The sequence below is a fragment of the Budorcas taxicolor genome, chromosome 18, assembly GCF_023091745.1.
Source record: "Budorcas taxicolor isolate Tak-1 chromosome 18, Takin1.1, whole genome shotgun sequence".
Taxonomy (NCBI): domain Eukaryota; kingdom Metazoa; phylum Chordata; class Mammalia; order Artiodactyla; family Bovidae; genus Budorcas; species Budorcas taxicolor.
In genome coordinates this window covers 54,274,803-54,297,738 of record NC_068927.1, presented here as the reverse complement: position 1 = coordinate 54,297,738, position 22,936 = coordinate 54,274,803, and the positions used below count along the sequence as shown (strand labels likewise).

Below are 22,936 nucleotides of genomic sequence, written 5' to 3'. Positions count from 1 at the left end.
ATTCGCTGTCTGGGGCGTGAGGAGGAGTTAGAGCCGCACAAGGTCCCGGCGGGTATCCCCACAGCTTTCACACATGATTTGGTCCAACGTTGCCTTAAAGGGGCCGCCACATTCATAGGCCCTAACTCTTAAAGAGACAGGAAGATCGAGTGGTCTGAAATCCTTAAAGAGACCGGTAAGGGTCCAGGTGGTCAGGACTGTGGTTTTAGTGTTACAAACCCTTCTAGGGAGGCCCAGATGCCTCGGAAGTTCAGAACTTGACTGGGAGAGGTGGGAAAGCCGAGGAATGAGGGCTTTTAACTACCAGCCAGGGGCGGGCTTTCGGGGCTCCAGGGGAGCGGGAAATACAGGGGGAGGAGCCTGTGGATCCCGGGAAGAAGCCTCCGGGCTCCCGAGTTGGACACGCGTGGCGGGGTGCGGACTAGGGGGAGAGGCAGTGGGCCAGAAACGGGTCGATTCCCTCGAGGATTTAGTCTCGTGCGTGGGGGGCATTTCCAAAGGCTTTGAGGAAGGGAGAATGAGTAGAAGTCCTGATCAGTGCCCCGTCTCTGTCCCTGGACGCGTGTAAACAGCGGCACGTGGACGCAGATCTGGGGGACACGCCCACGTCCCTTCCCGCGGGAATCGTGCCGCGTGGGGAGACAGGCGGAGCCGTGGGACGGTGACTAGACAGGGTGGCCAGACTGCATTCCTGACCGGTGTGTCAGCGCTGATTCCCACCCCCTCTGCCGAGATTGCGGATCCTACTTTAGAACTGGGGCGCCCACCTTCTCAGCGAGCCAGCGGCTACCCAGAGCGGAGGGAGGCTCAGGGAAAGAGGACGGGTTGCCTCTTCCCAGGATCTAGTTTCCCGTGCGTGGGCGAGACAGGAGGGCGCCGCCCCTGCGAGCTCCGGGACTACAGTTCCCAGAGGACGCGAGACTGGGGGGCGCCGGACGTCGGTCAAGAAAGCTGCTGGGAGTTGTAGTCCCAGCCTCCAACTTTGGAAGCTGTAGCTGCGAAATTCTGTCAAGATCACTCTTTTTACCGATGGACAGACTGAGGCTCAGAGACCCGAGGGGATACTAATTTTAGGAGGCCCTCTTATCGCCTTGGGGGCGGGATATGTGTCTCCCCCAGCCTCTGTAACTTTCTGCCTCTTCGGTAGTGTCCAAATCTTCATTCAAGAAGGGGGAAACTGAGCCTGGAGGGGTGGGGCAGGGGCTCAGGATTTCGTCTCTTGCAACCACAGCGAGGTGAGAGTCTGAATTCTGTTTACTTAGTTAGGTCACCCTTGGCTTTTCGACCTCGCCCTTCCTGTCTGTGAAATGGACTTTATGTCAGTTTGAATGGGAACGTAGCCGGCTAGGTCCCGCTCCTCCGGGACTACAAGTCCCAAAGTGCTCGAGGCGACCCCCCCACTCCCCCTCCCCTCCGAGACCCGCCTCCCTCCGGTCGGAGTCACGTCGTCTAACCTGTTCCCGGCGCCTGCCCCGCCCCGTCCTCGGCTCCCCGCAGCCGGAGCCGGAGCCGGAGGAAGCCCCCCGGTGCCAAAGTCTGCCCCGGATCTGTGAGTTACACCCCCTTGGGTTCAGCGGCTCTGGTGGAGCCCGAGACTCGCGTCCCGGGGAGGGTCCTGAAGAGGCTAGGACGCCGAGTCCCAGGGCGGAATTGGGAGTGCGCAGGACTCCAGGGACATTAGAAGGCTAAAACTTGGATGCTTGCTTTACTGGGCAGAAGGAAAGGGGGCTCGAATGCCTGAGTTCTTGGACGGGTGGGCGCGGACACCGTAGTTCTGGGGAGAGGTTCGGAACTGGGACTCCTCAGTCTCTCGAATTGGGAGCTCTAGGAATCCTGAATCCTTGAGTAGAATTGGGATATCGGATCTCTTGGGGAGAAATGGGAGACTTGGACTGCTGGGGCTCTGGAATGGGCGGCCATCCCTGCCACCCTTCAGCTGCCTTTTCGACCGAGTCTTTAGGTAGGTCTGGGAGCAGAATTAGGGATGGAGTGGGGATAGTGGAACCTGGGTTCCTGAAATGAATCAGAACTAACACCCTCGGTCCCTCTGAAGACTGTGCCCCGGCGTTCCCCCCTCTTTCTGGCTCTGGGGTGGGGGCCGGGGTTGGGGTGGGGAGGACTAGGGCAGGTCTCCAACCTTCTCTGTGCCGCTGCACGATCCCCAACATGTCATTAACCGGGGCGTCAGACCTGCCTAACCAGAGGAGGGACCTCCGCCCCAGGGCGCCCCCTGGCGGGGGCGGGGAACCTCCTATTACCCCTTGAAGGTGGGAAATATCTGGGATTTGCAAAGAGGGTTCTAGAATCCAGGGCAGAATTCCAGAAGGTGGGGTGGGGTTGAGGGGGGCCTTGCAAGGCTGGACACAATACAGCCATTATACAGAGAAGAGGGGGTAAGCTGAGTCATAGAGGTCATAGTGGCAGCAGCGTTGGGGGTCAGGATTTGCCCTCCCCCTTCCACGCAGCTCTCTTGGGCGTCAGGATTCCATCCCCTCCCACCGGATTTTCTGACTGACTTCTCTCCTAGGGCTCCTGGCCCTGACCCTGAGGTGAGAAATGTCGCCTCCCCTCCCATCTGTCTGACCTGAGGTAGTGTGGCAGATAAGGGAGGATAGAGGCTAATTCTGGAGGTGTGTGTCTGTCCTTGAAGCTGGGGGAGGGCAGCCGCCCGGCACCTCCCTCCCAAGACTCCCCCTTCTCTCCACCCCTATGTGTCACGTGAAGGGATTATACAAGGGGGTGGGGGAGCCAGGGGGTTCTGGTGAGAGAGGGAAGAACTTCCTAATGTCTGGGCTTGAAGGGCATTTGCTGATAGCCTGGGATGAAATTAAAAATAATAACCGTGGCTGCCAAGGCAGAGCTCACAGCGTGCCAGGCTGAGGGCTGGCAGGTAGAGAGATGGTTCCCACTGTCTACACAAGTCTCTGGCAATTGCCCAAAGGTCTTCCACTGGGGTTTGCTGATCCCACCCCAGGGAATGACTTCTCTTTGGTCCTCTTTGGTTCCTCTTTGGAAACTGAGGCTGGAGTGAAGGCGATACCTTCAGCTCTCGCCACCTTCTGTCTGGAATCTTCTAGGGATTTCTATGCCCTGGAATGGGCCAGAACTAGAGATGGCCAGCACTCAGGAACGCAGGGGAGAAGATGGGATGGGATTGGTGGTGGTGGGCTTGCACAATACAGCCATTATATGGACAGAAGGGGGCAAGCTGAGTCATAGAGGCCACAGTTTGGGTTCTGAAATCTGAGGACTGAAGTCAAGATGGAAGGGTCAAAGCTCAGGGCTTTTAGAATCTCAGAAAGATCTGAAAGGGCCGTTTCAGAGAAAAGCAGTCACTTTGGGTTTTGAGCTCTCTGTTCCAGGCCTGGGAATTAGGAATCTTATTCCTGTGAACTTTACTCTGTGCCCTGCAGTGTTCTAAACTCTACATAAATTGTGTCATTCAAACGTCACACTTCTTTGAGGTGAAGGTATTGATTCCCCCTTTATACACTTAAGGAACCCAAGGCACACAGAAGCTAAATAACTGAAAGAATGGGAAGGCCCAAGCTCGTTGCACAGACGTCCACAGAGGAGGAAACCAAGTCCCAGGGAGGGATGGGTGGGGTGGGGCGGGGGGCTCCCAGCGGCTGTCTCGGAGGATTCCAACCTGGGTATTGCCAGTCCAGCCTAGCATTCTGACCCGGTTCCAACGGAGGATGCCTCCTCCAGGACCTCCACCTCCGCCCCTGATTTTTAATTCCAAAGAACCTGGCTGCGGTGCAGAAGATGCTGGGGAAGGAGACCTAAGAGCGGAGGAGAGGGGCGCCCGGTGGAGAGGACCTGGGGGTGGAGGACAGGGGCCGCGAGCAGAGGCGCGGCCCGCGCCACCCTTGCGCCCCGCCCGGTCCCCGCTCCCCTGCCGCGGGAGATGCTGCACCTGCCTGGGCCCGCCGCGCATTCCCGGTGTCTGAGCTCAGGCGAGGTCTGCTCTCAGCTGGGGTCGTGCCGTGACCTGGAGCGCCCCCTGGCGGCCCCGACGCCCCTTCCGCCCGCGTCTGGACGGCTGCACGCCCAGCCCTGGCATTTCCTTAGACCCAGAGGATATCAGCGTGGGATGTGTCTTAGAATTTGAGAATCAGAAACTCCCCCAAAGAACCACTCGCTACCAGAATGCTGGCCCTGGAGGTAGCACAGATCGTTCGTTTTTATATTTTAACAGAGTGTTTCCTATGTATCTCTAAGATTCTAAAAGATGCTGAGTTTTGGTTCCTATAGTCTCTACTTTTTGAGGCCTCAATTCTCAGAACCTTAATTCCTCTTGCACTTTCTGGCCAGTTGGATCCTCACAACAGTCCTCTGAAATGAACTGCTATTGATTCTAATTTTACAGATCAGGAAACTGAGGCTATCTGGTCAAGTGGGACAGTGGTGCTGCCAGGTTTGAATTCTTAACTGTACTTTCAGCAGCTCCACTAAACCAGATGTTCACCTAGACTTTTAGGACTTTGGAATCCTGGAATAGGTAGAACTTGGTGCAGGAAGACAGAGAAATCTAGGCTAGGCAAAGTGGAGAATTCTAGAATGTTCCAAAGATAGACTCTTGAACTCAGAACTTTCAAACCATAGACTTCTCAAGCGGAGGGTTTTAGGCTCTGTAGGAATTTAGTTACAATCTCAAGATCCTTATAATTGCAGAATCTAGGGCTCTGAGGGGTTAAGGAGACCTCTTAGAATAGCTGATTTGCTTCCTCCTTTCACAGTTGGGGGAAACTGAGGCCCAAGGAGTGGAGGGGACTCCGAGTCCAAGGTCACACACTCCTAACACACGCAAATGAGCCACCAGCCCCAACTGGTTCTGTTCCGAGGGTTCCCAGACTGAAGCCAGAATCAGCATGCCCCAGCCCGCCCTGCTGCCCACGCCTGCACCCTAAATCAAAGCTAAGCAGCCGGTTGGTGCAGCCAGGAGGTGGCAGACTTGGCGGGCGTGGCGGTTACCATGGAGATGGGGGTGGTGCTGCCCCAACTGGTTCCTGGGGGCCTGGCTCCTTCCCACTGGGTTGGTGACTTCAGTGGCCCCTGGTCACCTCCCAGTTCTTCTGTTGACGCTGGGCCCGTGTGAACACGCTGAGTCTGCTCTGGGCGGGGACTCGGGAGAGGAAGCTGAGTGGTCCCTGTCCTCTGGAGCCCCTCCAGACTGATGGAAATGACCCAGAATGTCAGGTTAGGTTCAGATGTGAAACAGTATGCTGACTTCTTGCAGCGTGATCTGAAATGGATGTTTCTGAGCCTCACTTTCATGCCTGCTATGGAAGTTTTGATCTTGGGATAAGGTATTGGGTGTAAAGCACTTGGTGCAATTCTAGGTGACAGTGACCTCTCAATAAATAGTTGTTGCTTTATTTCATTAAACCCTCAGGCAACTACCAAAGGTCCTGGCACATAATGTTGTTGTTAGTTGCTCAGTCGTGTCTCTTTGCGACCCCATGGATTACAGCACCCCAGGCTTCCCTGTCCTTCACCATCTCCCGGAGTTTGCTTAAACTCATGTCCATTGAGTCGGTACATAGTAGGCACATATAGAAGGCAACGCCATCATTATTTTTAAAAAGATCCCCAGCATCTAGCAGTGTCTCCTGGTCCCTAGTAGCCATTCAGTAATTGATAGTTATTATTATTGCAACCTCTGTTCACTATAATGCCTGGCACATAGTAGGTGGTCAGTGGATAATGGTTGAAGGAATGATCCAGTTTTTTTAAGGCTGTGACAGAGATGAACAAGGAGTCACATAAAGAGAGTGAATTGTCCTGAGCCAGAGGGTTTTGCAGGAGTTGGCATTTCCCAGCAGGGGCGATGGAGAGGCATAGAACCCAGCGGAAGGAACTAGGAGAGTAAAGGCACCCTCGTGCTCCTTAGGGCCCCAGGTTCCCTGTAGGCGGGCCCTGAGCAGACTCTCCCCCGCCCCTGCCTCCCCAAACGCAGGCGCCCCGCTCCGGCCGGCCGGCACCATGGACAGCGAGGCATTCCAGAGTTCGGGGGACATTCTGGACCTGAAATTCCAGTGTGAGCTGGGGTAGGGGGCAGGGCTTGTCGGGACGCGGCCCTCGGGGGCGGGGCGGGGCCCACGGGTCCCGGTCCTCACTGCCACTCCCGCCCGCCCAGCTCTAGCCATGAAGCACATGGACCTGAAGCAGATGGAGCTGGACACGGCGGCGGCCAAGGTGGACGAACTGACCAAGCAGTTGGAGTCGCTGTGGTCGGACTCGCCTGCGGCGCCTCTTGGCTCCCAGGCCGCAGCGCCTGCTAGGGTGAGCCCGCGGGTCCTGGTCCCCACCCTGGCCCCGAGAAAAGTCAGCTTCTTTTGGCCAGGAGTTCAGGCAAGCCTGTCTCCTGGGGCAGGCGGTGGGCTGTTTAAGGGTATCTGATAAAGGGAGCCAGTGGAAGTGGACGTCTGTCAGGACCCTCGGAAGAAAAGGGGCTTTTTTCTAAGCGGCACAAAGGCACTGTGTGTGCTGGCCCCAGCCCCGACGGCAGGGCTCCCTAGGCCTGAATCGCCAGCCCCGCCTACCTCTCCAGGGTTGGCTCTCGATCACCGCTATCGATTGACTTACCAACCCTCTACTAACGTCTCCTTTGACCCCACAATGTCCCCACAGCTGCCCCGGTACAGCACCAGCCCGGTCCCCGAGCCCTTGGGCAGCCGCGGGCCCTCCCGGAAGGCGACCACCGACGGCGCAGACACCCCATTCGGACGCTCGGAGAGCGCCCCAGCTCTGCTCCCCTATAGCTCGCTATCCGCGAAGGGCCGGCCGTCGTCACCGCGCACCCAGCTCTACCTGCAACCAGACGCCTACGGCAGCTTAGACCGCTCGCCCTCGCCCCGGCCCCGCGCCTTCGATGGCGCAGGCAGCCCCCACGGCCGGGCGCCCTCCCCTCGACCCGGCCCGCTCCGACAGCAGGGTCCCCCCACGCCCTTTGACTTCTTGGGCCGTGCCGGCTCCCCGCGTGGCAGCCCCCTGGCGGAAGGGCCCCAGGCCTTCTTCCCGGAGCGCGGGCCCTCGCCTCGCCCCGGGACCGCAGCTTACGACGCGCCGGCTGCCTTTGGGAGCCCTCTGCTGGGCGCAGGCGGCAGCGCCTTCGCCCCGCCTCTGCGCGCTCAAGGTGAACCACGGGGCTCTACTTGGCTGGGGGCTCTACTTGGCGGGTGCGAGGGGTGCAGAGCCCGGGACCAGCCTCTCTTCCCCTACTCCCACCCGGGATCCTCATGAGCAACTTCTCCCCCAGACGACCTAACGCTGCGCCGGCGGCCCCCCAAAGCCTGGAACGAGTCCGACCTGGACGTGGCTTATGAGAAGAAGCCCTCGCAAACTGCGAGCTATGAACGTGAGTGATGGAAGGCCAGAGAGTGGGGGAGCCGGAGAGGCATCCCCCAGACCCTAATGATTCTCGCCTCACAGGTCTGGATGTCTTCCCGCGGCCTGCTTCGCCAGGCCTGCAGCTGTTACCCTGGAGAGAGAGCAGCCTGGATGGGCTGGGGGCCACCAGCAAGGTGAGCAGCCAGAGAAACTTGGGGAGGGGTTTTGTGGGGTCAGGACTAATCTCCCCTTTCTGGCTGCTCCCGCAGTTTCCATACCCTTCCCTGGCTTTATCCTGGATTTCCGCCCCCTCCCCGACCCTCTTTTCTTTCTCTCTCTCCTCTGCCCTCCGCTCCTTCTCTCCCTTCTTGCCTTTCACCATGACCTCCCTCGTCCTTTCCTCCACTCCTGTCTTTCGTCCCCTTAAGCCTATCGCCCTCCCACCTGAGCCCTTTCTATCTTCCTTCCTTCCCTCTTTCTCCCCCAGGACAACTTCACCAGCGCTACTCTGCCCCGCAATTACAAGGTCTCCCCTCTGGCCAACGACAGGCGTTCTGATGTGGGCAGCTACCGCCGATCACTGGGCTCCACGGGGCTGTCAGGCACTTTGCCCCGAAGCTGGCAGCCTGTCAGTCGCATCCCCATGCCTCCTTCCAGCCCGCAGCCCCGCAGTGCCCCCCGCCAGCGCCCCATCCCCCTCAGCATGATATTCAAGCTGCAGAATGCTTTTTGGGAGCATGGAGCCAGCAGGGCCATGCTCCCGAGCTCCTCCATCTTCTCTCGAGCTCCCCCACCTAAGATGCCTCCCCAGCCCCAGGCACCCCCCCAGCCCCAGCCCCAACTACAGCCCCAGCTGCCCCCACAGCCCCAGCCGCAACTACAACCCCAGCCTCAGCCACAAGCCCCTGCCCCAGCCCCCCAAGCCCCCCAACAGACTTGGTCCCCTGTAAGTGAAGGTGAGTCAGCACTGGGGGTTCTGGAGGGCTGGGTGAAGGGAGGACAGATGGCTGGGGACCAAACCAGCGGGGGGACCCATCACAACCAAATATCTGTTTCCAGACACTGTCCCTGCAGAGCACGAGGCCAGATGAGCTTGGGGGTTTGCTCAGGAACTAGCCATAGCGCAGTGCTTAAGCAGGGACTCTGGAGTCAGACTGGCTGGCTGCATGCTGTGTGACTTTTGGCAAGTTATATAACTCTTTGGACTTCAATTTCCTGAGTGGAAAAGATGAATAGTGGTAGAACCTACCTCACTGGGGTATGGTATTGGATTATATAATCCCTATAAAGGCTTTAAAATAGGGCCTGATGTATACTAAGCCCTCAGTAACTGTCATAGTAGTCATAATAATTATTAACAGTTTTTGGTGTGAGACCAGCTCAGGGCTTGGATTTAAACAGAGTGGGTTTTGAGCCCCTCTCTGCAATCGACATGCTGTGTGACTCAGCATAAGTTAATTAACCCATATGAGCTTTCATTTTCTCATCTGTGAAGAGAGATGAATAATACTTACTTCATAGATTATGATGGGTATTCAATGAAATCATGTAGAAAATGATCATTATAAAAAGAAAAACAAGGAGAACAAACACTATACATTTCAACCTGCTTTTAGAAACTGATCGAGAGGCAGGAAACAGCAATGAGACCATCAAATACCAGGATTCTAGTCCCAGCAATTGTCTGCCTGAGATGTTAAGAGAGGAAATGATTAGAGTCTTAGTCAAGTCTATCATAATAGTAGGAGTAGAGATTCTGGAGTGAGATAGAACTGAGTTCCAATTCCAGCTGTGTGGCTTTGGGCAACTGACTTGCCCTCTCTGAGACTCAGTTTCCCTTTCTGTAGTAATGAGATGATGGTCATATCAGCTTCACAAGGTAGTGGTGAGAATTCAGTAAGACAGGCATGGAGAAAGCACAAGGCACAAGCTTAAGTGTGTGATGAATGGGGGAGGTCATAGTTGTCTGTTATTTACAACCCAAGGAAGTTATAGCCCAGAAAGAGCAAGAACTGTCCTGGGGACACAGAACAAATCAGTCCTTGGTGGCAGGTCCTGGAAGCTGTGTGAAGGGAGTCTTGAGGGGCTCCAGGGATCCCTCCTCTGATGGGGCACTTGTTCCTTCTAGGCCTCGCCAAACCTCCCGCTGATCTGGAACCTGAGCCAGAGCTGGAGGGGCTGCTGACGCCCGTGCTGGAGGTTGGCGATGCAGACGAAGGTGCTGTGACTCGGCCCCTTAGTCCCACACGGCTGCAGCCAGCGCTGCCGCCCGAGGCACAGTCAGTGCCGGAGCTGGAGGAGGTGGCCCGGGTGCTGGCGGAGATTCCACGGCCCCTCAAACGCCGGGGCTCCATGGAGCAGAGCCCGGCTGTAGCCCTGCCCCCCACCCACAAGAAGCAATACCAACAGATCATCAGCCGCCTCTTCCATCGTCATGGTGGGCCTGGGGGCCCTGAGCCCGAGCTGTCCCCCATCACTGAGGGATCTGAGGCCAGGGCCGGGCCCCCTGCTCCAGCCCCACCGGCTCCCATCCCACCCTCAGCCCCTCTCCAGAGCAGCCCACCAGAGCAGCCACAGAGCATGGTAAGTAATACAGGAGGAACCCAGGGTATATCACTTAGCATATGGAAGTGTTCCTTCCCTTTTAGGACAGAACCTGGAAATTGCACACCTCACAGCTGCTGCATTCCACTGGCCAGGAACCCAATTGCAAGGGAGGCTGGAAAATGTAGTTTTTAATCCAAGGGTCAAAAGAAAGAGAACATATATGGAGGGGCATCTGGAAGTCTTGACCATATAGAGACTTTCTCTGCTCCTCTCCAGTAACCTGTCCCTGCCATGGGCTTCCCTTCAGGAATCTAAGAGTCTTCCAACCTGGAAATGACTTGTCTTGGCAGGACAGAGGGTTTATTCTAGGATCTGAACAGCGTGCTAGAATCAAGGCAGTCACCATTTCTCTCCTGAGCTGCCACACAGCTTCTCATGTCCCCTTTCTCTGGAGATCCGCTCTCCTCTTACACCTCAGCAAGCCCATGCCATGGCTAGAAATGGCCCACCCAGCCCTGAATCAAAATGACCTCTCAGTGTAAGCCATGGTATCCTTTGACTCTAGTTGGAGCTTCTTCCATTCAAATTTTCAAGAACCAGTCTCTGGTCTCTGAGCCTGTGGGTTTCGTGATTAAGTGTCCCAGCTGCAGAGCAAGGCTGCCTGGGTTCACATCCCAGCTACACTGTACTTATTAGCTGTGCAACCTTGGGCCAGACCTTTAGCCTCCCTGGACCTCAGTTTCCTCATCTGTAAAATGGGAATGAGAATAACTACAGAGTTGTGGTGAGAATTTAATATATTAATGTAACGCTTAGGATAGTGCCTGGCACTTAACTGTTAACCACTATTGTTACTGTTAGCATTTGACCAGGAGACAGTCTCCTGCTGATCTTGTTCAGGTTTCTGCATCTAGGCTGGGGGTGGGGAGCATAGTCACATGGAATAATCTTAATTGCTCAGCATGGGTAGACAGGGGGAGGGAAACAATCCCCAGAGAAGTGGGGGCCAGGTGGACCCCAAAATGCCTATTCCTAGGCCTTCCTGAGGGTGGAGCCAAGAAATGTTGGCTCAGCCAAGATCCTGAGGCTCAGGATGGAAGAATAAAAACGCCTTGAAATGGTCAAATTGCCTCATGGTAGAATCACAAAGTCCTGGCCACAGAGAAACTTGAAAACTCACAGCATTCAACCATTAAATCCTGGCCTAACAAACTCAAAACTGAAATTTCAGAATCCTAGGACACTGAAGATGCGAAGAGCAGAAGTAAAAAATTAGTAGCACAAACCCTGGTTGTATTGATTCTTGAAGTCCCCAAAACTGAAAATGAAAGACTTATTATTTGATTCAAAAAAAATCACAGATTAGGGCACTAATGTAAGACAAGATTTTATTTTAAGTGAGCATTTTCCACTAGAAAGGAACACATAGTAACTAGGAAGAAATAGATAAAATAGAATAAAGAGGCCCAAATCACAAGCACTCAGAACCACGATGAACATTTTGAGCATTTCCTTCCAATCTTTCGGAATGAAATTCTAACCATAAAATATTCAAGTTCTCAATCACAGAATCTTGAGAATGCAATGTCCTGGGTACCCAGCAATTTGAAATGGCACAACTTTAGCATTTCTGGACTCAGTATACTGGAAACAGAATTTTGAAATCTGTGGCTCTTGGGATCTTCAGATTCCAGAATCCTGAAATCATTGATAGCAAAGGCTGGAGTCACAAATGCTTTGTGCTCAGAATAAATGAATTTTGTAGGAGAACTCTTGAAAATAAAAAATAGGAAAGCAGAAGGAATAGTATGACAAATATTCAAACTTCAAACATCTAAAATGAACACCTGGAAACATCATGTTTATTATCTAAATGAAATGAAACTATGAATTGAATATCTGGCTTCCATAGTCATCAACCTGATGGTCTCCGGGCCTCCTCTCAAGCCCCTAGATTCCAAAACCTCTGGATTCCCTGAGTGTTGTAGGGAACCAGAGACGACTAGAACTGAGGCACCCTCCTCCCCATGGCCCTCTAGACTCAGGCTGTGTACCTTTCTGGGTTCCAATTCCAGCCCTGTCTAGGTGGATGACCTGCGCGGTCACCGGGTTCCCAAGCCTCTGTTTCCCCCTCCAAGGAATGGGTATATTAGCGACCCGCCCCCCAAGCCACTGAAGCATCCCCGCCCTGTCCCCCAGGAGATGCGCTCGGTGTTGCGGAAGGCCGGGTCCCCGCGCAAAGTCCGCCGTGCACGCCTCAACCCGCTGGTGCTGCTTCTGGACGCCGCACTGACCGGGGAGCTGGAGGTGGTGCAGCAGGCGGTGAAGGAGGTGAGTGCCGCGAGTGCGGGAGAGCAGGGCTGGCGGGGTGGGGCGGCCCGACGCGGGAATGAGCCTCCCGCTCCCCCGGCCCGTCCAGATGAACGACCCGAGCCAGCCCAACGAGGAGGGCATCACCGCCCTGCACAACGCCATCTGCGGCGCCAACTACCCCATCGTGGACTTCCTCATCGCGGCCGGGGCCAATGTCAACTCCCCGGACAGCCACGGCTGGTGAGCCCCGACGGCGCGCGCGGCCGGCGTGGGGCGGGGACGGCGCTGGGGGCGTCCCGCGCGGCCTCTCATGCCCGCCTCCCACGCCTAGGACCCCGCTGCACTGCGCGGCGTCGTGCAACGACACGGCCATCTGCACGGCGCTGGTGCAGCACGGCGCAGCCATCTTCGCCACCACGCTCAGTGACGGCGCCACCGCCATCGAGAAGTGCGACCCCTACCGCGAGGGTTACGCCGACTGCGCCACTTACCTGGCAGGTGCGAGGCGGGGCGAGGGGCCCAGCTGCTAGGGATACTGGGCAGGGAAAGGAAGCCGACTGCGGCTCCCGAGAGAGGATGCCTGGGGAGGTGAGGGGCTGTACGGACCTGTGACAGCATCACCGAGGAGGGGCCGCGGGAGGGACCACCTGCGGGGATGGCGGACGGGGCCTCCCACCTGGCAGGTGCGAGAAGGGTGTGTGACGCAGCCGATTGTGCCACCTTCGAGGGAAAGGGGGGGCAAAGGCAACCGTGCCCCTCAAGCTGGACTCCCGTGGTGACGAGAGCGGTTGCGGAGATTGCGCCGCTTTATCTGCCTTCCCATCTGTGGGGGTGGGGGAGTTGGACGCTCCAACTATACTGTCTCCTGGCCCAGGGCTACCTGGGGGAGATACAGTGCCACATAGGTGACCGGTGAGCGGGCCCTGGCTTCTGGGGAGGGGCTTGGGGCCTCTTCCACTTGTAGGGAGACACGAGACTGTACCATGTACCTCCAGGAGCGGGGGGCGGCGGGGATCATATCATCTAAACAGGTGATGGGAGGAGCTAGGTAGGCAGTATCATGGCGACGTGCCTAGGGTCTGGAGCGAAGGGGTCAGCTGTAGCCTAAGGTGGGCTCCGGAGCGTCACACAGCTGGAGTAGGGCAGGCTGTAGGACGTAGGGGTGGGACAACGTATGTAAGAGGTGAGCCTGCAGGGACTACGGGACAGCATGCTGTGCTGCGGCGGAAAGTAGGTGGGAGCCAGGGGGCTGTAACACCTGCTTAGCGGTGAGCGGCGGCAGGCCGGGACTGGGGGATGAAGGGCGAGAAGTAGACCTTCCCCCGAAGAGGAGGAGGGCTGTAACCTCCGGGTTAGGGGGGAGTGTGACCCCCTTTGTCATAGGTCGGAGCCTAGAGATACGAGGAGTCTTGTGAGAATGCAGTAGAGATTGGACAGCGCACCTGTAGGGGGAGGGAGGGGCGAAGAGATTGGAGCGTGGTGGGCTGGACCATTTAAGGGGGGAGCCTGGTGGGCTGTACCATTTGGAAAGGGGGTAAATCCTTGGGCATTTTACCACTTAAGGGAGTCGGTGCGGCTGGGCTATACTATCTGGAAAACGAAAACATCCTCTTTGGAGACTTTATCTTTTGAGTGGGAAGTGCGCAGACTGCACCATTTGGAAAGGGGGAGTTGGGACCACTTCTGGGGGAGGAGTACGGCTGTACCCTTGGAAGGACTGCTTGAGTCCTCTATGGAGACTGAAGCTCTTAAGTGGGGGGCGGTTGGGGTGGGGAGGGCTGCAGACAATTACGCTTCTAGGAGTGATCCAGGAACTTAACCAGGTATAAGAGGAAACGGAGACACCGACCTTTCCCTGGGGGTTCGTGGCCAGGCCTGATGCACCCCATTAGAGACTCCCAGTCCCAGCAGCTGAATGCAGCTCAGCCGCCCCCCTCCAGACAGGGCTACACACACAACTTTAATAGGAGCTCATTCCCCCAGATGGGGCTGGTGTCGGATCTCAGACTCCGACCCTGAGTGTTCCTGGCCCGCCCCGGACCGGGCGCTGACCATCCCTGCGGTTTCCTGTTTCAGACGTGGAGCAGAGCATGGGGCTGATGTACAACGGGGTGGTGTACGCCCTCTGGGACTACAGCGCGGAGTTTGGGGACGAGCTGTCCTTCCGAGAGGGCGATTCGGTCACCGTGCTGCGGAGGGACGGACTAGAAGAGACGGACTGGTGGTGGGCCACGCTGCGCGGCCAGGAGGGCTACGTGCCCCGGAACTACTTTGGGGTGAGCCCAGAAGAAATGTGCGGGTCTCCTGACGGCTGTTTCAGGAAAGGGCTGACCCCACGAGTGGGGAGAGGGGCAAGAGAGACAGCCCTTTATACTGGGGTGGACGGGCGGTCAGAAGAGTCCATTATCTGTATTGGGGAGGTGAGGAAGAGACCATTATACTAACAGGGGAGGTAAGGGAAATCCCTTCTTAGAGGAAGAACCCCTTGCTGGTGGTACTCCTGAGGGGTACTCATCGGTATTCTTTTCCCGATTATGTGATTGGTTTCTGCTCAAGCAAATATTTTTATTATCCCTAATTATATTCATGGAGAGGTAAAGAAGAATGTATTTTAGCCAAGAGGAGTATGAAGAATCCCAGTTTGGTGGTGGGGGCCACTTATTGTGTATTACCGGCATGGAAACTTTTTGTTACACTGCCCTGGGCAGGGTGAGGAAGAATCCATTAATATAATCGCGGTAGGATTGAGGGAGAGTCTGCTAGATAAGGGGAGGAGACCAGGAAGATCTCATGACTTTCCTGGGAGACAAGAAGATGCCTTTAATTAGGGCATAGGTGGCAGGTGGGTCCCAATCAGACGGCCATGGTGGGCGGGAGAGGCGGACGTCTTTTTTACGACGGGGAAGTCTCCATTTCATCCAGCCCGCTGCCAACCGGAAGGCTCCATCTGGTGCTTGCCGGGGGATTCCTGTGTGGTCTGCGAGATGCTGAAAGGGTCCGTGAGGAAGGGATGGGAGGATGGAGACGGTCCACGTGTTTGGGGGGTGGATTAGGTGACTGTGTTACATTTGGGGTGAAGCCAAAGGGTGGGAGCTCCCGGCGTCTGAAGAGCCTGTCTTCCCTCAGCTCTTCCCCAGGGTGAAGCCTCAGAAGAGTAAGGTGTAGCTGGAGAGAAAGTCGTTTCCAAGGGAGACAGGATGAAGCAGCAGCTGCCTTCGCTCCAGACCTCCTCCTCCCTTCCCGCTGCATCTCTCTGCATCCCCAAGCCCTTGCAGCGGTGGGGTCCTTGCCAACAGCTCTCTGGAAACCCTGGGGAAAACGAGAACCCCAGCCTTAAACGTAGAAACCTGCCTTAGCTGTGGGAGGTCGTGGTGGGGCTGGGAATATCATCGGGGGCAAGAGAGATCCCCCCCATTTGCCAAATCAGGTCCCATCCGAAGTGCCTCCTATTTCCACTGCCAACCCACCCCCCCGTGCCCCCAAAGCAAGCTAACCCACCATCCCAGCAGAGCCTGGAGTGGGTCACCGCCACTGGATTACTCCGGGAGTCACCTGCGCCCCTTATCTACCAGCAGCCTTCAGGGGCCAGGTGAGGCGTGGGCGTCTTTGTCTCTATCAGCATCCCTGCTCTATCTCTCCCCAGTCGAGTGCCTTCACATAGCGCTGGTGTGACAACAAAACGGGGAATTTTCCTTTTTAAATAAAGGTAGTTTGCACAGAAATTGACTTCCTTCTCTTTGAATTCCATCCTGACTTAATAAGTGCTTGTCATTGTTAATATGTTTGGTAAACCAGTCTTAAAGTAGTCCCTTTGGAAGGGTTGCCATTTCCTTCTCCAACGCAGGGACAGGGGAGCCTGGTGGGCTGCTGTCTCTGGGGTCGCACAGAGTCGGACACGACTGAAGCGACTTAGCAGCAGCAGCAGCAGTTGGAAGAGATTTCTCTTGTGTGAATCCAATCCTCCCTCTTTCAACTATACTTTTTTTTTTTTTTTTTTGACTGCACCACACCTCTGCAAGTGGAAGCACAGTCTCAACCTCTGGACTACCAGGTAAATTCCTGGCTGCTTCTTTTTTAGCATCTTTAAACTGGACTTGCCTTGTAGCTCAGTCAGTAAAGAATCTGCCTGTAGTGCGGGAAACCTGGGTTTGATCCCTGGGTTGGGAAGATCCGCTGGAGAAGGAAATGGCAACCCACTCCAGTATCCTTGCTTGGAAAATCTCATGGACAGAGGAGCCTGGTCCCATAGAGTTGGGCAGGACTGAGCGCTGACACTTAAGCTTAAAGACATGGAAGAGAAAGTACTGAAAGTGTTAGTCGCTCAGTCGTGTGGGACTCTGCAACCCCATGGACTGTAGCCCGCCAGGCTTCTCTGTCCATGGAATGCTCCAGGCAAGAATACTGGAGTGGGTTGCTATTCCCTTCTCCAGGGGATCTACATGTCTGATAATTCTGCCATCTTTAGTTTGGGACCATCTGCTTCTGTAATTTGCTGTGTCTGCTGGTTCTCATGGTGGCTTTTTTCCTCATGTGTCCTGAAATGATGGGTTGTGAGATCGTCTTCAGCAGGGTTTTACCATGTGTTCTTTTCGAGGCTCTGACCCCCAAAGAGTGATTTTCCTTGGTTTCTGCCCCACTTCTTTATTTCATAAACTGCTCCATGAAGATTTTTGATAAATCACAAGCCTTTCTCTCTTCTGATTTGTATTTCTTTACAAATCATAAAGCTTCCACTTAAAAAAATTTTTTGTATACTTCTTTCTAGTCTTTTCTTAAAACTTCATATACAGTATGATATATATTTTAAAATTTGGGCCATACTATGCATATGGTTTGTAATTATTATTTTTCATTTAACATTATAAACATTATGTTTTGAACATTTTCCCTGTCATTCTCATTATCTGCAATGTCCAAAACAATTCATGGGTGTATTTAAATTATTTTAAATTAATATTTAAATTGATTTAAATTAAATAAAAATTAAGGATTCAATTCCTCAGTCACATTAGACACTTTTCAAATGCTCAGTAGCCACGTAGCTACTGGGTACTGTTTTGAACTGTGTAGATAGAGAACTTTTTTCACCATCCCAGAAAGTTCTACTGGATAAAGCCGACGTATGACATTTCCGGTATCCAGAAGCTCCACTGTGCCTCTTCTCAGTCTATGCATGTTTCCTCCCCATAAGGAGTAACCCTTTCTATCACTGCCGATTAATTTTCATGAATATACTTTAAAAATCAAATGGTACTGGTACTAAGATATGTGTAACGAAGAAAAACGGTCCCCTCTGCCACCTCTCCTTACTCCTGTTTTCCAGAGGCCTCTACTTTCAACTGCTTTAGGTGTCTGCTCTGGTATTTTCTTGTATGTTTCTAAGTATGCTGACTTTGCTATTTCTCTTTACTTCTTGGCTGTGCTGGGTCTCCGTCGCTGCACGGGCGTTTCTGTAGTCGCGGTGCGTGGGCTTCTCGTTGCGGTGGCCTTTTTGTGGAGCACGCTGGCTTCAGTAACTGTGGCACATGGGCTCTGATGCTGGGGCTCCCGGGCTCTAGAGCACAGGCTCAAAAGTGGTGGCGCAGGGGCTTAGTTGCTCTGCAGCATGTGGGATCCTCCTGGACCAGGGATCAAACATTTGAAATTATCCTTAATAAAACCCATAGGTGTCATTTCAGGGGGGGTCCAGAGAGCTCCGCTACCATAGTCCTTTAGGTCTCAGTGCAGAGAAGAATTCAGCGAGAGCAAAGTGATAAATAAGAAGGGATTTATTAGACTAGGACGACTGTGAGGCTGACAAGGGGGGAAGTGAGAAATGTTCCGCCCTGAGAACTTAGTGGGCTACAGTTTCATAATCAAAGGAAGAGTGAGGAGGGGGAGAAGACCTTTCTTGAGTAGAAGTCATGCTTTTATCATTAGCTCCTCCTCCAGGTTGAGCAGGGGAGTTTTCTTGTCCCTGCGTGGTCAAGCTACGTCTGCAAATGACTGTTTTTCTGTGTACAGAGAGCATGTTCTAGGCATCATTCACTTATTGAGCTCACTGGGCAGGAAGTGGGGCTCATGCCATCATTGTCTTATTGTTTGGGGGCGTGTCCTGTGCTTCTGTTGCCTGGTTTTGTTGCTAAGCAAGCCTGCTTGTTTTTGTGGATAAGCAAACCAGCGTTCATTAACTTTCAGGGGTCTGTGTTTTTCTACTTACAATCCCTTACTGGGAATTAACTATTTAAGCACCTATTTTGTCCCTTCATTCTGTCCCTGTCATCAACCACTGATAAAATGCCCCTGATTTTGTACATCTGACATGCTAGCAGAAGAGACAGACCATGCACAAAATGATAAGCAAAAAAACATATAGTCCATCAGATGTTGATCACTGTTTTGGAAAAAAACTAAAGCAGAAATGGATATGTTGTGCTTGATTGCAGGTGTATTCATTCGTTTCCTATGGCTACTGTCACAAATGACCACAAACTTGGTGGCTTAAAACAACACACATTAAAAATAATAATTTTTATATTTATTTGTGGCTGTGCTGAGTCTTCGTTGCTGCACAGGCTTTCTCTAGTTTCAGCGAGCAGGGGCTACTCCCCAAGTCATAGTGCTCGGGCTCCTCATTGCCGTGGCCTCTCCTGTTGCTGAGCACGGGCTCTAGGCACGTGGGCTCAGTAGTTAGCGCAGGCTCATTAGTCGTGGAGCACTGGCTTAGTTGCTCCAAGGCCACTAAGGGATCTTCCCAGACCAGGGGTTAAACCCGTGTCTCCTGCATTGGTAGGTGGATTCATTATCACTGAGCCACCAGGGAAGCCCCAACACTCATTTGTTTTCTTGCAGTTCGTCAGATCAGAGGTCTGTTTCCCTGGGCTGAAATCAAGGTGTTGGCGGGGCTGCACTCCCTCTGGAGGCTGCAGGGGAGAATCAATTTCCTTGCCTTTTCCAGCTTCTAGAGCTGCATTCTTTGAATTCCTTGGCGCTGCCCTCTTCCTCCAGCTTCAAAGCCCATGGCGTGTATCTCGCTTTATTGTCCAATTCCCTCTGTTTCTGTCTTGCTGTCAAATCTCCCTTTTATGAGGACACCTGATTGATTATACTTAGGACGCACCTGGATAGCTCAAGACCCTCACCTTCATCACACCTGCAAGTTCCCTTTTGCCATTATGTAGGCATACTCTTTCGGAGAAGGCAATGGCACCCCACTCCAGTACTCTTGCCTGGAAAATCCCATGGATGGAGGAGCCTGGTAGGCTGCAGTCCATGGGGTCGCTAAGAGTCAGACACGACTGAGTGACTTCACTTTCACTTTTCACTTTCATGCATTGGAGAAGGAAATGGCAACCCACTCCAGTGTTCTTGCCTGGAGAACCCCAGGGACGGGGGAGCCTGGTGGGCTGCCGTCTGTGGGGTCGCACAGAGTCGGACACGACTGAAGCAACTTAGCAGCAGCAGCGGGCATACTCTTTATGTAGGGGGAAAATAAAAATGCAGTCAGTATTGCTAAGAGAGCTCTCTAAAACGGAGCCGGAGCCGGGAGCCACTGAGGAAGTGTGACTTCTGCACATCCCAGCCTGGCTAGAACCTCAGCTTTTAATCACCTATCGTCTTAACATAGGCATCCAGAACACCTACCAAAATGTAAGATCTTTGCATGCGGGCTCAGTAGTTGCGGCTTGTGGGCTCTAAAATGCAGGTTCAGTATTTGTGGCACACAGGCTTAGTCGCTCCGCGGCATGGGGAATCTTCCTGTACCGGGGATCGAACCTGCAATCGTCCCCAGCACTGGCAGGTAGGTTTTTTACCACTAGCGCCACCTGGGAAGCCTGGAATAATCCTTCAGTTTTACCCAAATCTATGTCTCTCGAACTGCAATTCTTAAAACCCTACATAAACTTTTTTTTTTTGCCATGCTATGCAGCTTGAGGAATCTTAGTTCCCTGATCAAGGCTCAAACCTCGGCCCCTTGCAGTAGAAACACAGAATTCTAACCATTAGACCACCAGTGAAGTGAAAGTTGCACTGCCTCTTTGCAAACCCTTGGACTGTCCACAGAATTCTCCAGGCCAGAATACTGGAGTGGGTAGCCTTCCCCTTCTCCAGTGGATCTTCCCGACCCAGTAATCAAACCGGGGTCTCCTGCCTTGCAGGGGGATTCTTTACCAACTGAGCTATCACTGCTGCTGCTGCTAAGTCACTTCAGCCATGTCTGACTCTGTGTGACCCCATAGACGGCAGCCCACCAGGCTCCCCTGTCCCTGAGATTCTCCAGGCAAGAATACTGGAGTGGGTTGCCATTTCCTTCTCCAATGCATGAAAGTGAAAAGTGAAAGTGAAGTTGCTCAGTTGTGTCCGACTCTTAGCGACCCCCATGGACTGCAGCCCACCAGGCTGCTCCTTCCATGGGATTTTCCAGGCAAGAGTACTGGAGTGGGGTGCCATCGCCTTCTCCAAACTGAGCTATCAGGGAATTCCCTAAACTCTTATTTGGGGCCTTCTGTGTTTTGTTTTGGTTTTGGTTGACTCATGTGAGGGAACATTCATAGGTTCCAGGGATCAGGACCGGGAGATTTTGGGGACCATCATCTGGCCTATCCAGTGTGTGCTGTGCTGTGTATTGCAATTTAAATAGGGAAGTCAGGGAAGGTCTTGCTGAGAGGATGCTTGAGGAAGATTCAGGGAAGGCTTGAGGAAGGTGAGGAAGGAAGCCACACAGAGATCTGAGAGAAGAGCCTTCCAGACACAGGAAGCAGAGACTACAAAGGCATGGAGCAGGCAGGAGGCGGCCATTCTAAGACGCTGTCAATCACCCCTGCCTCCTGCTATTGATGCCCTTGAGTAAGCCCCACCCCTTGACCCTGGCCTTGTTGTACTGATGGATTCTAAGCGATGGAATACACTAGGTCCTCACTATCAGTGAGGACCAACAGCGGACTGAAAATACCGTTGTCTCTTGGTATAAGTGGAGGGGACTGGGTCTGGATGCCCCCCCGCCCCCTACACACAGATACCAAAAATCGCTGAATACTGAAGCCCGGCAAAAAAATGCCCTAGGACAGTTCATCCTCTGTATCTGTGGCTTCTGAATCTGTGGATATGGAGGGCAGACTGTAAGGAAGTTGAGCCTACATTCACTGAGCCCCCGCTCTGTGCATGCCCTGCGCTGGGCTGTGCTTAGTCGCTCAGTCGTGTCTGACTCTTTACTGTGTGGCAAAAGGCACACACGTTGGTGACCAAGACAGTCTCAGCCCTACCTTCCTGGGGCTCACAGTCCAGCAGGGGAGACAGCCATCCCAAACAGCAATGACTCAGAGGGGGCAGGGTGGGGCTAAGGGAGGGATGGGGAGCAGCACCTGGCCTAGCTGTCAAGCCAAGGGCAAGTTTTTCTCTGAGACTCAGTTTCCTCACTTCCAAAGTGGGGATAATGACACTTATACCAACACAGGACATTTAGGGACCTCCCTGGCAGTCCAGTGGTTAAGACTTCACCTTCCAGTGCAGGGGGTGTGGTGAGGGATCCCTGGTCGGGGAGCTAGGATCCCACATGCCTTGTGGCCAAAAAGTCAAAACATTAAAACAAAACAAAACAAAAAAACCAGAAGCAATATTGCAACAAATCCAATAAAGACTTCAAGAAAAAAAAACATTCTGTCACAGTCATATAAATGAGAATATACTCCCAAAGTCAGGTAAAGTCTCTGAAAATTGGGGCTAGGGAGCCAGTAGAACTCGCGATGGTGGCAGCGGTGGCGTGGGTATTGAGCCAATTAGTGAGGTTGCTCACATGACCCTGAGCCTTAAGGCATGCCACAGTGATGCTCCTTGCACCATGGAGCAGAACAAACTAGGAACGAGGTAGGAGACAGACGAGCTCCAGTTTAGACATTTACAACTGGCCTCCTTTTTGCATTTCATGGGGCAGGAAGAAGTGAGCTTCAGGCTGGATACTTACAACTAGCCTTCTGTTAGCATTTCCTGAGACAGGAGATAGGTGGGCTCCAGTTTAGGCCTTTACAATCAGCCTCCTGTTTGCCCTCCGAAATGGAAGTAACAACAGATACAGGGTAAATAGCCTGTCTTTGTCTCTTGTAAACACCTTAAGATAATAATCATGGCAAGGACAAAGAGGGGCAAAACACTGTTTGAGTAAAGGATTAAGGGCTCTCCGCTCCCCTCCCTCACCCTTTCTGGGACAAGGGAGACACACCACGCTAATTCCAGGCCATAATGCGGCTTGCTGGTCCCAGAAGACTTCACCTCCAGATTCATCTTGGCTGAGAGTTGAGTGGGCACCTCAGGGGAGGGAGGGGGGACAAAGCAAGATGACTGGCCTGAAGGAAGACCAAGATCTGGAACACTGCCCCCTTACAACAGATTTAAACTTCCTAAAGGTGTAACCCCAGAGTTTGCCCCTGCGTCTTTCCACATGTATTCTTCTTTTCCAATAAACTTTTTACTTTTCTCTTTACCTTCTGCCTCCTCCCCCGAATTTTTTCTTAACGCCGCAGGCAAAGACTGGGAATCCAGGTCCTAGCCTCTGGCCTCTGAGATCCAGAGGTGAAGTTCCTGATCAGGAACTAAGCTCTTGTTCCCAGCTTCTGCTCGCTTCTGCTTGCTGCAAACTGCGGTTACTACTGCGTGCATCGGAAATCAGGAAGCGCAAATACACGGGACATGATAATTGGGAGCGCCTGCCTGCAGAATCCCATGGACAGAGGAGCCTGGTGGGTTACAGTGCACGGAGTCGCGAAGA

At 53.6% G+C, this 22,936-nt stretch overlaps 1 protein-coding gene across 4 annotated transcripts; it reads left to right on the top strand.

Moving 5' to 3' along the window:
- The first annotated feature begins 145 nt into the window (after nucleotides 1-145).
- PPP1R13L (protein phosphatase 1 regulatory subunit 13 like) lies at nucleotides 146-15,906 on the top strand. Of its 4 annotated transcripts, none has more exons than XM_052655651.1 (13): nucleotides 146-175; nucleotides 5,963-6,043; nucleotides 6,143-6,288; nucleotides 6,637-7,141; nucleotides 7,265-7,363; nucleotides 7,438-7,529; nucleotides 7,823-8,291; nucleotides 9,464-9,918; nucleotides 12,082-12,213; nucleotides 12,302-12,435; nucleotides 12,527-12,693; nucleotides 14,272-14,471; nucleotides 15,322-15,906. In XM_052655651.1, exons 2-13 carry the CDS (start codon nucleotides 5,989-5,991, stop codon nucleotides 15,358-15,360), a joined length of 2,493 nt encoding a protein of 830 aa, XP_052511611.1. In that variant the 5' UTR covers nucleotides 146-175; nucleotides 5,963-5,988; the 3' UTR covers nucleotides 15,361-15,906. The 4 variants fall into 4 exon arrangements, with proteins under 4 accessions (XP_052511611.1, XP_052511612.1, XP_052511610.1 ...); XM_052655652.1 differs by lacking the exon at nucleotides 146-175 and adding an exon at nucleotides 1,156-1,235; XM_052655650.1 differs by lacking the exon at nucleotides 146-175 and adding an exon at nucleotides 1,446-1,549.
- The last annotated feature ends 7,030 nt before the right edge of the window (nucleotides 15,907-22,936 follow it).

Bases quoted from the DNA above. Each gene is read 5' to 3' on its own strand.
- PPP1R13L (XM_052655649.1), top strand. From the start codon at position 1,909: ATGGGCGGCCATCCCTGCCACCCTTCAGCTGCCTTTTCGACCGAGTCT. The intron at 6,044-6,142 runs GTGAGCTGGGGT...CCGCCCGCCCAG, and splicing joins TCTGGACCTGAAATTCCAGT to CTCTAGCCATGAAGCACATG. The intron at 8,292-9,463 runs GTGAGTCAGCAC...TGTTCCTTCTAG, and splicing joins TTGGTCCCCTGTAAGTGAAG to GCCTCGCCAAACCTCCCGCT.